The sequence below is a fragment of the Octopus bimaculoides genome, chromosome 3, assembly GCF_046866305.1.
Source record: "Octopus bimaculoides isolate indiv1 chromosome 3, ASM4686630v1, whole genome shotgun sequence".
Classification (NCBI taxonomy): Eukaryota; Metazoa; Mollusca; class Cephalopoda; order Octopoda; family Octopodidae; genus Octopus; species Octopus bimaculoides.
Window position 1 is genome coordinate 93,538,460 of NC_142930.1, and position 19,166 is coordinate 93,557,625.

At 37.7% G+C, this 19,166-nt stretch overlaps 1 protein-coding gene across 5 annotated transcripts in view; it reads left to right on the plus strand.

Annotated features, from left to right (window-relative positions):
* The window catches only part of LOC106871706 (uncharacterized), a 436,102-nt gene that overhangs the window by 157,979 nt on the left and 258,957 nt on the right, over positions 1–19,166 (plus strand). For all 5 annotated transcript variants that reach the window (XM_089349376.1, XM_089349372.1, XM_089349374.1 and 2 more), the window contains one exon: positions 3,566–3,733. In XM_089349376.1, the coding sequence (XP_089205502.1) occupies positions 3,566–3,733 (168 nt within the window). The remainder of the gene's footprint in view (positions 1–3,565; positions 3,734–19,166) is intronic.

The following is a 19,166-nucleotide window of genomic DNA, read 5'->3' on the forward strand; positions in this document are numbered from 1 at the left end:
AGGACAATTTTGCCTTTCATCTCTTTCAGGGTTGATAAAATAATACCAGCTGAGTACTGGGGTCAATATAATCAACTAGCTCCTTCCTACAAATTTCAGGCCTTATGCTCATTAGAAAGAATTATTAATCTGGTATGTTTATATCACCTTGCAGTACATTAAGTGACACTATGCTATTTAACTTTTAGTCTTGTGACATGAACTTGTTCCCAGTGTCAATATAATTTAACTTTACAACTGAATCAACTCAAAAATATTACTAGTATTTATTCACAAGAGAGCCTCTAATTAGCTGCTATTTCTAGCAAGAGAAGTAATTGGCTGCTACCCTTGCTTGAAATAGCAGCCAAATTTTGCACAAATTACATTTTCCTGTGTTAAATAAGACACACTAGATATTGTAGCCCTATATATTCCAAAATATGACTGATAAGAGCTAACCTGAAAATAAGTAATAACAGCATCAACAACTAATGTCTAATTCATTGACATGTAAAGGAACAGAAATTGAAGTTATTTGTGATAGAATTTGATTCCAGGTAATACGAATATGAGAGCAATTATCATGAATATGATTTAGTGTTCTACTTTTATTGTTAATTATTCAGCCTTAAATTATGAAATTTTTTTTTCTTTTGATTTTGGCACAAGGTACCAGTTATATCTCCCACATTCTTCATACTTGTTCTTTAATGATCTGGCCCACTTGCTGTTGTTAATAACAAACATTCCAGTCTAGATGATTCCACCCTTTACCCTTAATTAAACTTCCTCACACACACATAGACACTCACACAGCAGAAATACATAAACCAAACAGCAAGCTGGCAGAAACGTTAGCACGCTGGGCAAAATACTTAGCGATATTTCATCTGCCATTACGTTCTGAGTTCAAATTCTGCCGAGGTTGACTTTGCCTTTTATCCTTTCGGGGTCGATAAATTAAATACCAGTTACGCACTGGGGTTGATGTAATCAACTTAATCCCTTTGTCTGTCTTTTGTTTGTCCCCTCTATGTGTAGCCCCTTGTGGGCAATAAAGAAATAAGAAATACATAAACTAAACACTTTCACACTAAACTTGCACTGTTTCCATGAAATGGGGACCTTTCAGTAGTTAAATGATCATGTGATTACATTTAACAATATGAAGATACATCAAGGAAAGAGTCTCACACTTCACACTCTCAAGTCACAAGCAGCATACAACTGAAAATATCTAAGTTGCTCCAGCTTGGATACATATACAGCCAGACTATTACTCCTGGTAGGACTTGATTCATTTTAAAGGGTACTTTTATCATCATCATCATCATCATCATCGTTGTTACCATCATTATCATCGTCACTGTCGTTATTGTTTTTGTTGTCATCATCATCATTATGATCCTCATTGTCATCAGCATTTTATATCTGCCCTTCCATGTTAGCATGTGCTGGATGGCACAAACTTTTTGAGACAGTTTTACAATCAGATGTTCTTCCAGATGCCAAGCACTTCTGTCATTTCTTACAAGAATATCATATATTTATTCTAAGAACTGCAATACACACAGGATAACACATGGTAAACATAGTTTCTAAAAACTGGAATACATTATATAGTCAGAATGTTTTAAACTGCATATTTGTGATTCTGTACATTGTAGATGTAACATCTACAAGGTAAAAAGCTACCAACCCTGACTTCTCCTTGTCTGTAGCAATAATACAACTGCAAAGTTTTATAATTTTATAATTTTCTTATCATGACCAACAACACATATATAACATTGCTAAAACTGTCTCACTAAAAATATATTTGCTCTTTAGAGCTCAAAAGTATTTGAGCATTGACCAGCTGTTCACTCTCCACAGAGCTCATCTAAGACCCATATCACAGTATCTTTCACATATTTTGGATGGTTCTTTTGTTACACATACATAAATATCTGTTACACCCACATAATCCACAACCAAAGGAAATCTATTCAAGTAATTAGCAAAAAATTTGCTCTCTAACACACTTCTTTGAAATAATTAGCTGCATAGGTTCACCATTTTTTCTGAATCCAGCATCCTTCTACACTAAAAGCTTTGTCTAATCCATTTCAACAACATCTGCAATACTCTGGAACCCTTTTCTCATTCAGAATATTTTTGCTGCAAACATTGACTTACAAAGGCATAACACTGAATATCAACCACTTTGATCTCATTATCACCAATTTATTTGAAAGATTTACTCTTTACTCGTTTACTCTTTTACTTGCTTCAGTCATTTGACTGTGGCCATGCTGGAGCACCGCCTTTTAGTCAAGCAAATCGACCCCAGGACTTATTCTTTGTAAGCCTAGTACTTATTCTATCGGTCTCTTTTTTCCAAACTGCCAAGTTACGGGGACGTAAACACACCACCATCGGTTGTCAAGCGATGTTGGGGGGACAAACACAGACACACAAACACACATACATATATATATATATATATATATATATATATATATGACGGGCTTCTTTCAGTTTCCGTCTACCAAATCCACTTACAAGGCTTTGGTCAGCCCAAGGCTATAGTAGAAGACACTTGCCCAAGGTGCCACGCAGTGGGACTGAACCCGGAACCATGTGGTTGGTAAACAAGCTACTTACCACACAGCCACTCCTGCACCTATGATTTGAAAATAATGTTGGTACAATTTGCAGGAAATTTCTGAAATTTCGACAAGGATGATATGGGATATGCAACTGTCGGTTTCAAAAGACCATAGGTCTGTGCCTGGAGAATTTTGTGTCAGCTGCTGATGGCAGCATCTGCTGAGGCTGTACAGGCCCACATGGGAGTGGCAGTCTTGCATGCAGTGACTGCATTTGAAGATACTCTCTACCAGCACTACTGAGTTTTCCTCTTTTCAAGTGCGTTTTTTTTTCAGTGGCAAGTTTCAGTTTCTCTTCCTCTTGCTCCATCCCATTGCGGGGGTGACAAGGATACTTGTGCTGTAATCCCTAACCAGTGATAGTAAAAGAAAATAGAGATGTTATGTGAAATTCCCTTTCTATGACTGTGGGACAATCCTAGCCATGAGTCACTTGCTGGTTTACTCAATATTAGATTTCCCTTGTTATTTGGAGAATTTGAGAAATAACACAAAAGATATTCGATAATGTGTGGAACTTGTAAAGTGGAAAGATTTGATGTGGAAAAAAAAATGGTAATCACCAGTCTGATGGGAATTGCTCTTTGAATTTTAAAATTATGACATAAATTTAGAATTTATCATATAAGCTTAAAGCATTTGTTGCGTTATTCATCTCCACATAAACTCTGCATGTGTCAATTTTACTTAACTGACAACATTCCACTCCTACACCATAATTATTTCACAAATGATAGAAAGAATAACAAACTGTATTGACAATTACGTCAACAAAATCCTATTCCATCTAATTTATCATAGAAAAATGGCTGTAAATGAGCAAAATACCAAAAAAAAAATAATAAATAAACAAATATACTAAGTCATTCAAAGCATGTTCTTCATCACGATTCATAGATTTATATTTTCATTTTATTTACACATTTTTACAGGTTTGTGAAGACCTTTCTGGAGAGCTGTGTACTTTAAAAGCATCTTATGAAGAGAAAATGGAAAAACTTAACTTACTAGAGAGTAACACCTCTTTAGTTATCCAAGAACACCAGTTGATTCAGAAAGAACGGTGGGACCTTGAAAAAACAGTCAAACAGTTAAACGAGGTAATTGTGTTGACATTATTTATTTACTCTAAGAAGGCAGTGAGCTGGCAGAATCATTAGCATGCCAGGCGAAATGCTAAGCAGTATTTCGTCTGTCTTTATATTCTGAGTCCAAATTCCGCTGAGGTCGACTTTGCCTTTCATCCTTTCAGGGTCGATAAATTAAGTACCAGTTACACACTGGGGTCGATGTAATTGACTATCCTCTTCCTCCAAATTTCAGGCCTTGTGCCTATAGTAGAAAGGGTTATTTATTTACTCCTTGGCGGCAAGCAGGCATTTTGTTAGCATGCTGGACAAAATGCTTAGCAGTATTTCATGTCTTTACATTCTGAGTTCAAATTCCGCCGAGGTCAACTTTGCTTTTCATCCCTTCGGGGTTGATAAATTAAGTACCAGCTGCATACTGGGGTCAATCTAATCAACTGGCCCCCTCCTTTGGCCAAGGTGTGGATACATTTCCAACAATACCATTCTTTATTTATACATTGTTTTACATTATGCATGTGTGTTTAAATTTAGATGCACATGAATGTGCATATGTGTGTGTGCATGAGTATTATATATATATATATATATTTTTATTTATACACACACAGACATGTAAACGTATGTATATATGTAGGATGTTGCATGTGTTTTTGTATTTATAGATTTGTATGTGTAAGCATTTGTGTGTGTGAGAGAGAGAGTGTGTGTGAGAGAAAGAGAAAGAGAGAGAGTGTGTGTGTGTGCGTGCATGTTTGTGTGTCTGTCTGTCTGTGTCTATATCAAAGATTAAGAGTCTGCTCTGAGGTTTGCCCCAGAGTGGGCTTATGAAACTTCAACTGAAACAACAAACTTTAATATAATAAACATATCTATCCACTCTGCCCAACATATTGATTTCCATATAAGATAATGCTTGCACTGTGTAAAATATATTTTAATATATTCAATGAGTCTTAGTGGAATTTCATTCGTCTTTACATTCTGAGTCCAAATTCCATCAAGGCCAACTTTGCCTGTCATCCTTTCAGGATCAATAAAATAAGTACCAGTTGAACACTGGGGTCAATGTAATTGACTTACCCTTCCCATAAAATTGCTGGCTTTGTGTCAAAATTTGAAACCAATCTTCTTCTATAATAGTACTCTTCTGTTTTTCTCTGTCACAACATATGAATGAGAAAGGAAAGGGTGATGGCAAACTGGTAGTGGAAGCGTTTCAACTCTGTGTGAGTATATGTGTGTGTATGTAAAAGAGAGGTATGTGACTGTTTGTGTGTGTGTGTGTGTGTGTGTGTGTGTGTGTGTGTGTGTGTGTGTGTGCAATGGAAGTGGGACAGTGAACATTCAATGCTGAAAAGAAAAATCAAACAGCATTTCAACTCTGTGTGAGTATATGTGTGTATGTGTGTGCGTGTACAAGGGAAGTGTGTGAATGTTTGTGTGAACCAGCATTCTTTCAGTAAAAAACCATGATCAATGTCACATCTCAAAAGACAACCATTAGATAACATTGACAAGTGTATTAATTTGACTTACCATCCATATTTATATATAAAATACAACAATTAGCTGTCATTTTTTATGGCACGGGACCAGCTAGTATATTTAATAAGTCTTGAAGGCAGTGACCTGCAGAATCATTTCTGTGCTGAACAAAATGTTTAGCGCCATTTCTTCCGACTTCATACTCTGAGTTTAAATGCCACTGGAGTCAACTTCACTTTTCATCCTTTCAGGGTCGATAAACACACACACACACACAAACATGCACATACACACTAACAATGTCACATAATATATACATTATCATCATCATCATCATCATCATTTAACGTCCGCTTTCCATGCTAGCATGGGTTGGACGATTTAACTGAGGACTGGTGAACCAGAAGGCTACACCAGGCTCCAATCTGATTTGGCAGAGTTTCTACAGCTGGATGCCCTTCCTAATACCAACCACACAGGTTGTCATCAACTTACGACCACAGTTGGTTCCAACTGACTGGTTGTAAGTTGATTTGGTCATAAGTCAGCCTATAGGCCTACATAACTTTGTTTTATATTTTTACATTCTTACAGTACATTCTCAGGTAAAAGTCACACACAGCATTCTGTATTACACAAAAACAGTGTTATTTGTTCATAGAAAAGTACCAAAGAATGCAAATACAAGAAATACACAATGTAGTGTAAGAAACAATTGCAAAACTTACATAAAAATTTATTGTAGACTTGTGCTTGGCTGTGGATCTTCAATGTCATTTGTTAGCTGATGACATCTTTAGACAGGTTAATTTCTAAGAAATTAAACCCATTAGATTTCAACTGGACTATTTATTATTGCTGCCAGGAGCTGGCATGCCAATCATCGTAAAGTCAATCAGTCATAAGTCAATCAGTCATAAGTCATAATCAGTCATAAGTCATAATCAGACATAAGTCATAATCAGTCATAAGTCATAATCAGGGATAAAATAGGTTGTAAGTCGATGACAACCTGGATATATATATATATAATTATAATAATAATGAACTGTCCATCGTTAGACAATGTGCAAGGGCTCGGCAATTTCTTGCCAAACAATCATCACACTGATGATTTGTTTATCGTGATCAAATATTTGTGTACATATAAGCTTACTCTCTCCATCAAATCGACATTACATGTACAGGTGCACCGTGTGCCACATCAGAAGACAAAATGATCACAGGGTAATGTGAAATGAAATGGTTTACTCAAGAACACAATGCAATGCCCCGTCTGGGAATCGAACCCACGATCTCACAATTGTGACTGCAACACTTAACCACTAAGCCATGCACTTTCACAGACACACACACACACACACACACATATATATACTCAAAGTCGCTGCCTCAGCTTCCACCATGGTCTCAAGACAGCATTAGGATCTGGCACATGTGTTCCTCACTGCATCCCTGGGAAGATCTTTGAACTCCTTCTTCATCTTGACCACCAGCTCAGCCTTGGTCTTGCAAGCAAGGTGGTTGGTGTCTTTCTCAACTGAGCCATGCACATAATAATCCATGGGGTTACAATCAGGGGCAAATAAGGAGGACAGAAATTAGGAGGCTGGAGAAGTCATAGACATTCTCTGACAGTCACTTTGACTCTTTCCAGAGGTATGGCTTGGAGCCAAATCCTGGTCCAACACATATGACCTTCCAGCAGCAACCCTCTCCAGCCAGTGTCTGACCACAGTCTCCAGCAGCTTTGATGTCATGCTGCTCAAAGATGTGGAACAGCACGATATCACCTTCACTGGAGACACACCTAAAGATCTTCATCTTCCTGTTGACAACTTCGTACTTTCTGTTGCAGTTGTCCCTGTCATATCTTGCAGCCTTTACCATGTTCATGGAGTATTGAACAACATTCGTGATGTTGGCATTTTGACACCCAGTACAAATAATCATGATACAGAAAACTTTTTTCCAATATTCAGATGGCTTCCAGTCCTCCACTTCAGATAACTTCTTCTCAACTATGACTTTAATCTTTATGCTTTCCAATGCCATTGACTATTGACTGTTCACAAATACATCAAGCAGTTTCTGAAAAGAGGAGACATAAAAATCATCAAACACCCTGTATATATATATATATATATATATAAAAACATTATATGTATATTATATATATAAATATTATATGTGTATTATATACACATTATATCAATGATATAGTATAATAAAAACTAATTTTAGATCTTTTTCCATAATTCTTCAGAAAGTCTAAGCCATTATCTTGTCAGCCATATTTCCATACTGATTCAGCTGTTGATGCTCTCATACTTTATTATTGGTTCCAACCATTAAATATTAGGTTTCTTTTTATTTTTTATTTTACTAACATTTTAGGCGGTTTGGGGGGGGGGTCTTTTCCATTTATCATCTTTTTCTAATAACTTCTTTAGTTTTATGACTGTTGAAATTTTCTCTTGTTAAGAAAAATATTATCTACAATGTCAGTGTGTACATACACATGTTTGCATATGTACATGTGTACATGTGTTTGTGTGAATATTTGTATTTACACAAGTATATGTATCTGCATATGTATGTATACGTATGTTCGTGTGTGTGTGTGTGTGTGTATAATTATATGCATATACATACCTATATGCATATGTGCACATACATACAGACATACATACATGTATGTGGGAGAAATCGTTTATTAAGTTATTTTAACTATAAGGTCTACCATTTTCCTGCCTGACTTAACCACTTTTTAAAAAATCTCTTGGACTCTATTCATCACAGATAATTAATTCAAAGTTCAGCTTACTAATTTTCCTCCTCCTCTCTCTCTCTCTCTCTCTCTCTCTCTCTGTTATATCTTATAACCAACTGAAATTGTCAGTAAACAAAATTCTTTCTTTAGACGTAAAAAATTTGAAAGCACCAAACAATACGGACAACGCCTTGGTCAAATACAAAGTACGATATGGATATTATAATTGTTGCTATTTATCTGGGTTAATTTATTCGTATATGATATCTTATATTACATATGTATACAATACGAAGATAGTTAAAATTTCTCATACAATTCAACAGATCAAATAAGGGGGATCAATATAGGGTTGATAACTCTTCTTAATAAGAGTTATTCCCCTTACATCTGATCAATATCGCGAGAAAGCTGTCAGCATGAGATATTACAAAATATAATAGTGTCTCATATTTATAGTGAGCTAAAGAAAAAAAAAAAAAAACTCGAAGTTTTTAAAGTATTTACATTGCGAGCGTATTCGGTTAGTGGTCGTATTTATTTCCTTTGGAAGTTATGTTCAGTGAACGATCGTCATTGTATAACCAAGTAGCGAGCGAACTAGTCAGTGAATTGGAAGTTTCACTGCCTGTGATTGCCCGTCCTGCTAGAAAAAACAACCATATCATTTTTGATTCACACTGCTGTGTTAAATAAAAGATGACTTACACAATGTAGAGATAGCCTTAAACAGTACCAAAAGATTCAATTCTATGACAAAAAAGCTTATTACAGACAAGACCTCAGAAATAATTCTTTGCCAGTTGTCTGCTCATGAGGTCTTGTTTGTAATGAGCTTTTTTGTCATAGAATTGAATCTTTTGGTACTGTTTAAACACGCGCGCCCGCGCGTGCATGCATTTATATATCTCTCTTTCCCCTCTCGCTCTTCCTTCTGTCACTACTATATTTCTCTCCTCCTCTCTTTCCTCACCTATTCTTCTACTTCCTCCCCTTGTTTCTCCCTTTACCACTCTCTCTCTTCCTTACCCCTCCCTGGTCACATGCTTCCGGTCACATGCTTCCGGTCACTAATCTTTTTCTTCCTTGGCTATTGCCGAGCAAACACGCGAACTTACTTCGTCCCTGCTTTCAGTTCGTGCCTCACAGCATTCATATACACATAATTTTTCACATCTAGCCGCATCGCCTTTTCCGTTTGTTTTCCTGTCTTGTTTTTTGTCCGCCACTACATTCCTCCATGGCACAGGTTTAATTTGTGTATACAAATTTAATTTGCGGTCCATGGGAAGAGCCATTTTAACGATGCGTCCTGCCCAACTCTTCGAAACGCCGATGTTAAAATGGGGGTAGCTGAAGAAGGAAAATGTTCTCTATGTGGCTTGTGTGTTTTCTGTACTCTGGTTATTATTTTCTTGTCTACGTTATGTTTGTAATGTCCTGTACCCAGATATGCACCTATATATACAGGTAGACGTAGGTATGCACATACCTGTACGTATATATGCATATACTCATTTATTATTTGTTATATATATATATGTGTGTGTGTGTGTGTGTGTGTGTGTGTGTGTGTGTGTGTAGAACAGAGACAACTGACGAAGGGGTATACTCTTTATGCTGCATGTCTCGTTTGTTTGTTTCGTTGTTCGAAAAAAGTTCGTTTTCTGTTTTTTTATGCCCTGTACCCATATATGCATGTATATATACATATACATGTAGGTATGTATATATATGTATGGATATATGCATATATTTATATATTATTTATATTATGATATATATATATAGTCCACAGATGAGATCCAGAGATTTTCCATATAGACAACACTTGATAGTGCTCAAAAGATTCAAGCTTAGACTCCAGTGTCTTTACAGGGGATCAAATAGAAAGGCTATAAGAGGGATCCTGGTGAGCGGGTATAGAGACAATTATGTGGATAAACAAATTAGATACACTAGATATATTAGATATAATAGTTTGGATATAAAATACAAAGTATGTACATATTTATACATATATATGCATATATGTATACATATATGCATATTTGGTATTTCATACCTAAACTATTATATTTAATATATTTAATAAATTTAAATCCACATAATTGCCTAAATATATATATATATATAAAGAATAATAATAAATGGAGCAAAATGCATATAATCAATAAGTTCCTTAAGGAACTTATTGATTATATGCATTTTGCTCTATAAGAAAGAAGAAAGCAAAGGACCACTGATGAGGTCACAGAAGTGTGACGAAAGAACTCTGGCAGAAATAGGATTAATGTAATATAACGTAATATAAAGCTGAAGCAAATTAACACCAAATATACAGTGCGTGTGTTTTTATTGGCTAAACTGGCAATATGACCATCCCCAAGTACAACAACATATATATAGCGTAGCCCTATATTAAAATCATTTTGTTGCTTGTGCAAAGTTTTCTCAATGAAAGTGACATCAATTCTGAATCTTACAATCACTCTGTGACAATGACTTTACAATTGTTATGTTAGAGTAATAGCAATGATAAAAGCTAAGATAAACAATACAATAAGGGGATGGGCAAGAGTAATAGCAATGGGGTGGGAGTAGAGGAGATGCTGACATAATATATGTGTGTGTTAATACTTTTTGTCCTGTTTATGCTTGGTGGGCATACATGTACATATGTATATGTTGTGTGGGTGGATTTAGACCAACTCCTGTGCATGTATTTAAACAGACATATGTCTGACACATATTATCTGCTTTCCACAGCAACATATGTTGTAATGCATATATCATTACAGCCTCTCTCTCTCTCTATCTCTATCTATCTACACCCTGTCTCCCCCTGTCTCTCTCTTTCTCTCTCTCCACCCTGTCTCCCCTCCCTCTCTTTCTCCTCTCTTTTTCTCTCTCCCTCTCTTCCCTTTCTCTCTCTCTCTCTTTCACTCCCTCTCTCCCTCTCCCCCCCTCTCTCTCAGGTATGCACACTTTCTCACACACACACACACACACACACACTCTTACACTCAAGTATGCACATATCCAATACAATGAAATACACAACCAAAACAGTTTCTCCTCTTCCTCTTCTTTCATACACCGTTATTCGTTTTTTTACTGATTTTAGTCATTGGACTACAACCATGCTAGAGTACCACCTTCAAGCTTTAAGTTGATCATATTGACCCTAATACATATTTCAGTTGATTAACAATTTTATCAATTCTGTTTGTTGAACAACTAAGTTATGTATCATACTTACAAAAATGACAGAAAAACAAAAAACAGAGCAGCATCCATGACTTTCAGAAATATTTTCTCACACTTAAAATTGCTGAAACATGGAATAAACTATTCACATCAGTCATTGGCTATCAGGACACTGCATCCTTCAAAAATTCCATCACCTGGATCACCTGGCTGAGTATATGTTGTATTCCCCCTCTCACTCTCTGGGAGAGAGGCACAAGCACATACACAGACATATACACACACGGCAGTAACTTCCGCCTACCAAATTCAATCACAAGGCTTCGGCCAGCCCGGGGCTATAGCAGAAGACACTTGCCCAAGGTGCCACGTGGTGGGACTGAACCCGAAACCTATTCTAAATTGTTAACAACAAACAAGATGAGGACAAATATCCGTCAAATGTAAATAATGTAAATAATGTACAGAATTCCTCATCTCTTAAATATAGAACTGTATAAACTTGGGACATGCAAACAGGTTTTGCCTTTTTGTTTTTCCTTTTTTATACCAATGCAGGTATGATTGTGTAATTCACAAACTCACTTTGCAACCATATAGTTTTGGGGGATCAGTTTCACTGCTCAGCACTGGGGCTGGTGTCTTCTACTATAGCCCTGAGTCAACCAATACCAATGCCTTGCAAGTAGATTTGATAGATGGATACAGTGAGAACACCCACAGCCATACAGATCATGCTAAAACAGACATGGAGACCAGACAGCTTATCAGGTGCCCAACTCCTGCCAAACCATCCAACCCATGCCAGCATGGAAAATAGACGTTAAATGATGATGATGATATAAAACTACTGGCTGAATATATATATATTTATATCCTGCCAGTAGTTTTGTGTGTTTGTGTGTGTGTGTGTGTGTGTGCATGCGTGGGTGTGTGTGTGTGTTCGTTATTGTGTTGTATTTGCCCCCTCCAGTTTGACAACTGGTGTTGGTTTGTTTACATGCCTGTAACTTAAACAGATTGGCAAAAGAGACTAATAAATTAAGTAGCAAGCAGACTTGTTTATAACAAGTACCAGTGTCAATTCGTTTGGCTAAACCCTTCGAGACAGTGCCCCAGCATGGCCACAGTCCAATGTCTGAAACAAGTTAAAGATAAAAGACAAAAGATTTAAAATATACTGCTTCAATTTCAGATTGAAAAATAGATTTTGCAAACTTCCAAAAAAAATTTATGGTAAATTGCTTAAAATACATTAATCATGCTTTTAGTATAGGATATTATAAAAATTAAAATCACTCATAAGTGAATAACTGAAAGTAATTATTTTTCAATTTGTAACTAAATCTAAAAGCTGCATATATAAAGGAAATAGAAAAGAAAACAAATTTAACAGTGATGATATTTAAGCTTAGCAAGTAAAAATAAAGATAGCTTAAATGAATAAGAGAAGAGAAATTATAATGTAAGATTGGTTTCAAAGATCCATTCTAATTTGAGTTGCTTCTCCATCTGGTTGTCTTTTATGTTTTAGTTCTTTATGTTCTGGGGGTTTTTTTCTCTTTCTTTCTGTACACTCTTTTTTCCTTCCCTCCCATTAATTTCAGCATATTTACTATTAGTTCATTAAAAATCTCAGCAGCAAAACACCAAACCAGTGCTGGTATTTAATCTTTTGTTTTAAAATATATCAACAGTCATTTTCCAGAACATATATGGAACATTCATTGTTCCGTAATCACAGCTGTTGGTTAAAATCACAGAAATCAATAGAATATATGAAGAGGTTGTTCGCCATTTTATTAGCTTCCTCTTTTATTTCTTTGTAGTTGTTATTGTTGCGCTTGTAGTTGCTGTTGTTGTTGTTGTTTGCCATTTTATTTATTTATTTATTTAATGTTTTCTTCATTGATTTACTCAAGCATTAAATGAAAAGAAAAATTCCTCTCCCAATCATCCTTTTTTTATATAATGATCTTCCAATTTCTCACCTCTTCCCTATCTTTAATATTTCTTCCCACCAACAATTTAATCATCATCATCGTCGTCGTCGTCATCATCATCATCATCCATCATCATCATCATCATCACCATCATTGTCACTTCCATCAATAACTATCAGTTATTTCCTTCATTGTTCTTACCACTTTCTCTACTAACATTACCATTACAATCACCCTTATTATTACAGTTCATACTGGTACTACTTCTACCATTACCACCACCACCACCACCACCATCACTTTTCTTTACAGTTGCCAGTTGCCTTTCCACCCCCCTCATCTTCTGCTTCCCATAGTCTAGCAATCCCCCCACCCAAGCCACCCACTTATACTCACCACATGCCTTGAGGAGACACTTGGACACCTCATCCTTAATATCTATCCCTTCACAGCTCCTACTAATCTCTATCTCCCCTACTAAATATGAGTAACCATGCAGCTCTTCTCCAAGAACCTGCTCTGCCATTTCCCCACTTCTTTAATACTTTAACACCTCATCTCCCAGCAAAGACACATGGCTCAGTGGTTAGAGCATCGGTCTCACAATCATGAGGTACTAAGTTCGATTCCCAGACCTGGCTGTGTGTTGTGTTCTTGAGCAAGTTACTTCATTTCATGTTGCTCCACTTCACTCAGCTGTTAAAATGAGTTGCGACGTCACTGGTGCCAAGATGTATCTGCCTTTGCCTTTCCCTTGAATAACATTGATGGCATGGAGAGCGGAGGCCGGTATGCATGGGTGACTGTTGGTCTTCCATAAACAATCTTGCCCAGACTTGTGCCTCGGAGGAGAACTTTCTAGGTGCAATCCCATGATCATTCATGACTGAAGGGGGTCTTTACCCTTTCCCACCATAAAGCTGACCTCCCCCACCACTTTCCTTGGGGTTCATTGTCTTGCAAATTGCATGGCAACCTTAATAGTACCAGGGTTATCAACAAAAGCACCCAGTGCACACTGTAAAATAGTTGGTGTCAGGAAGGGCTTCCAGCCATAGAAATGATGCTAATGCAGTCCTTGGACCCAAGGGGTCAAACCATCAAACCCATGCCAGCATGGAAGGAACTTGGACATTAAATGATGTTGGTGGTGGTGGTGGCAGTGGCACAGCAGCAACGGCAGCAGTGGCGGTGGCAGCGGTGATTGTGGTGGCAGCAATGGCAGACTCTTCAGCAGAATTGCAGAAGCTTCTTTCTCGTGGTACATTGAGCACGTGTTTAGGCAACATCAATTTGATGGAGGAAGTGAGCTAATGTACACCACATACGCTTAATCACCATAAATAAATCATGTATGCAGAGTGTTCAGTAAGAAATTGCAGAACCTTTCTTGAACTATGTGAGACAACCATCATTGTTAGTGTAAGCACAGGTTGTTGTTGTTGTAGAGTTTTCTCTTTTTAACTAGGATAAATAGTTAACTTTCCCATACATTACTGAGAATGTTGAGCCCTTATTCATCCTTGATTTTTGTAGTGGTATAAAAAGGTGGGCTTTTAGCATCAGAAATTACCACATTAGGCCTAATTGTGTGTTGGCACTCCGTCGCTTACGACATCGAGGGTTCCAGTTGATCCAATCAACAGAACAGCCTGCTCGTGAAATTAATGTGCAAGTGGCTGAGCAATCCACAGACACGTGTACCCTTAACGTAGTTCTCGGGGATATTCAGCGTGACACAGTGTGGCAAGGCTGACCCTTTGAATTACAGGCACAACAGAAAAGGAAGTAAGAGTGAGAGAAAATTGTGGTGAAAGAGTACAGCAGGGTTCGCCACCATCCCCTGCCAGAGCCTCGTGGGGCTTTAGGTGTTTTCGCTCAATAAACACTCACAACGCCCAGTCTGGGAATCGAAACACGATCCTATGACCGCGAGTCCGCTGCCCTAACCACTAGGCCATTGCGCCTCCACGAGGCCTAATTAGAAAGAAAAATTTTAGCAGTGCGCTAAAATTATCTGGCTGAGCAAGCAAGGGAGGCTACTCTGCACATTTCTGAGATTTTGTTTTTTCGCTATACCTGAATATATTTTCCAATATTGCCTACTAACCCCGTAACCAGCTTAGTATATAGAACCGTTCATAAAAAAGATTGAGCATACTGGGAAATGAGATTCATTGACGATTTAATTATACAAGGTTACTGATTCATATATTTATGTAATAAAAATTTCTGTAGTGTTTGTTAAAAAAACAAATTTCTGCACTTGAGATTAAAATGTGGAGAAATTAGGGCATTGGAAATAACCAATATAGGTGCTTTTTTGTAATTGGCTGACCTGCTGAAACTAACAGCCAAATTAGTTTCATTAACCCTTTTGATAATAAACTGCCTGAACCTGCAGGGATTTGGTTCTATGAAACCAAATCCCTGTTTTGTAGTGATCTTAATTAAAAGCTTCCATCAAAATTTCATGTTAATTTATGTTCCAAGCACCAGACTAATAATGACGAAAATATTTTACCAAATTCTTCAGTATTTTCAAAATTGAGTGAAACAGATGCAGGTGTGGCTGTGTGGCAAGAAGCTTGCTTCCTAATCACACAATTCCGGGTTCAGTCCCACTGCATGACACCTTGGGCAAGTGTCTTCTACTATAGCCTAGCCTCGGTCTGACCAAAGCTTTGCCAGTAGATTTGTTAGACGGAAACGGAAAGAGACCTGTTTTATATATATATACTACACTCTCTGAGTGGTTGGCGTTAGGAAGGGCATCCAGCTGTAGAAACTCTGCCAAATCAGACTGGAGCCTGGTGTTGCCATCCGGTTTCACCAGTCCTCAGTCAAATCGTCCAACCCATGCTAGCATGGAAAGCGGACGTTAAACGATGATGATGATGATGCTTCTCCCTCCTCGTCAACACCCCCTCATAAGCTCATCCCACCACACCCCAACACACTCCTACTCTACCTTCCCACTCCACCCCATCCAATTCCTTACACCCACCACCCACCCCTACCCACATACCCCTACCTCTACCCCACACTCCACCCATGCCTTCCCCACCTCCCAACACCCTCACATCACACCACACCAATACCCTTGCATCACACCACGCACACCACACCAATACCCTCGCATCATACCACGCACACACTACAACTGACCAACTACTTTCTTCCTTTCTCCCTTCCCCCATTTTCACACTACATACGTCAAGATCACCAGCAGTCTACCTCCCACACACAGCCCCTCGTTCCCGATCACCGTTTGTTATCTCCCCCTTTCTTAGCTCTCCTGAAATAAGAATTTCTAACTTCCGGTCAGTCATTGTTATGACCGTTGACTGAACACTATTCAATTTTTTTTCTCCGTGTTTTTCTCCTTGTCTCCGTATTCTTTCTGTTGAAGAGCGTAGCTCGAAACGTCAAAGACTTTCCGTATTCCCGAGCGTCATACTAATATATACTTTTGTTATTTACACCACCTGTCCTCGTCTGTTGTTATTTTTTGTATATTCTCCCATATATATATATATATATATATATATATATATATATATATGTATATATATATATATGTATGTATATATCTGTGTGTGTCTTTGAGTCTGTGTTTGCGTCCGCCTCCACCACTTGACAACCAGTGTTGGTCTGTTTACATCCCCATAACATAGCAGTTCAGTAAAAGAGATTGGTAGGATAAGTATAAACGAAAGACTGTAATAATTCGATTCAATCGACTAAAGATTCTTCAAGGTGGTGCCCTAGCATGGGCCACAGTCTAATACCTGAAACAAGGAAAAGATAAAAGATAAAGACAGTATATATCAACAGAAATACAGTAACAATGGAAGAATTCCACATGCAAATAAAAATAGGGTAGGGTAGAGTTTCCCAATATAGTGAGATGAAAAACATTGACCAACAGATATTATCCCTACAATTTCTGAACAAAAACTCGGAGTATTTAAAGTCTAAAATTAGGGAGCAGTGGGATTGGTTGTAGTGGTAGTAATACTTGATGATCCTGTTGGTACTGGTCCCACATACAAAGCACATATTACACTCTGTAAAGTGGTTGGTGTTCGGAAGGGTATCCAGCTGTAGAAACTGTAGTAACGCCTTGTCTCGTGCGCATGCGTAGTCATCAATATCCAAGTTTGGCGCCCTGATTCTTTCTCTTTCCTCGCCGGCCGGCGACGATGGCAGACGTCCAACAGCGGAGCTCTCTAACATGTCAGCACCAGAGCTTCACAAATAACTGCTGCCTATTTTCACCATAAATAAATATTGTTGTGTTGATAGTTCGGAGTCAGCGTTTCGTTGTTTATTTAGAATTTAATATAGGAAAGCGGGTGTACACCTAATGGTGTATAACCAACTTTCCTATAAAACCATACCAAAACAATAGAACCTAGTGTGGAACCTGGTGTGGCTCTGGGCTTTGCCAGTTCCTGCCAAACTATCCAACCCATGCTAGCTTGGAAAATGGACATTAAATAATGATGATATAACAGGCTTCTTTCAGTTTCTTATTTCTTTATTGCCCACAAGGGGCTAAACATGGAGGGGACAAACAAGGACAGACAAAGGGATTAAGTCAATTACATCAACCCCAGTGCGTAACTGGTACTTGATTTATCGACCCCGAAAGGATGAAAAGCTTCTTTCAGTTTCTGTCTGCTAAACATGCTTACAAGTATTTGATCAGCCCAGGGTTATAGTAGAAGGCACTTGCCAAAAGTGCCATGCAGTGGTTGTAGTGGTTGTTGTTGCTGTTTTTTAGCCTCAGGTCAATATCCTGATCAAAGAGATCTATGCTCAAAGCACTCAAGCTTGGGCTATGATAATCTCATCTTTAATTGTGGCTGTTTAGTAGCCTCAAGTCAGCCCTGATTAAGCAAAAACAAAGATCAAAGCTATTCTAGTAGTGACCATCCCATCTCATGTGGTTGTTGTTTTGCCTCAGGTCAGGTCTAATAAGAGCATTCCGGCCATGGTCATTTTGTTTTCTTTTATGAGTCTGTAGGATCACATTATCTAATATATTCATTCTTTTTGTCAGACAGTAACAATGTACTTTGAGGTATGATAGGCTTCTATTTCTAGCAGGTTGACTGACAACTGCATAAAGACTCCCACATTGGTCTGTAATGGTAGTTGAAAGCACTGGTATGCTTTCATTATATTGGTGCAATAGCATATGTAGGATTTATCTTACAGAAACAATACCTTTTGCTGCTGCTGCTGCTGATGATGATGATGCTGATGATGATGATGATGTTGCTGTTGTTGTTTTTGTTTTTGTTGTTGTTGCTGCTGCTGCTGCTGCTCCCGCTGTTGAATGTGATGATGGTGGTGGTGGTGGTGGTGGTATTATTATCATTATCATCATCATCATTATTATTATTATTATTATTATTATTATTATTATTTCTGTCAGTTTCAGTTGCAGTTGTTTCATGTGTTGTCAACATCATCATCGTCATTTGTTATTGTTGTTGTTATCGTTGTTATTGCTGCTGCTGCTGTTGTTGTTGTTGTTGTTACCTTTTCATTATTGATTTCAATATCCAACAACCATTGCAATCTGAGACAATTAGATCAGCTCATGCATGAAAGAGGATTAGTTCTACTGGAAGTGTTAGTGATACAAATTAACCATCCTGGAGGCTACGATTCTTGGTGTTTTTCTTTTTTCCTCAAATTACTTGACGTTTGATAGCAGCCAACCACCAGAGAAGTTTGATTTGAGCTACACACACACACAATTATTAGTTGCACATTGTTTGGAGAGTTTATTTCAGTCATATCTTTATAGAATCAGGTAATGTTTACAACAACTCAAAAACTACAGTCATGTCAAGCCATCAAGGTAGAGGGAGGTGAGGCTTCACTTCCAGTGCTTGATTTGCTAGAAAAAAGAAGGCAAGGTACCACACAGATCGTACCCTGTCTACTTATATATTCTTTTATTTCTTTTACATGTTTCAGTCATTAGGGTGCAACCATTCTGGGGCACCACCTT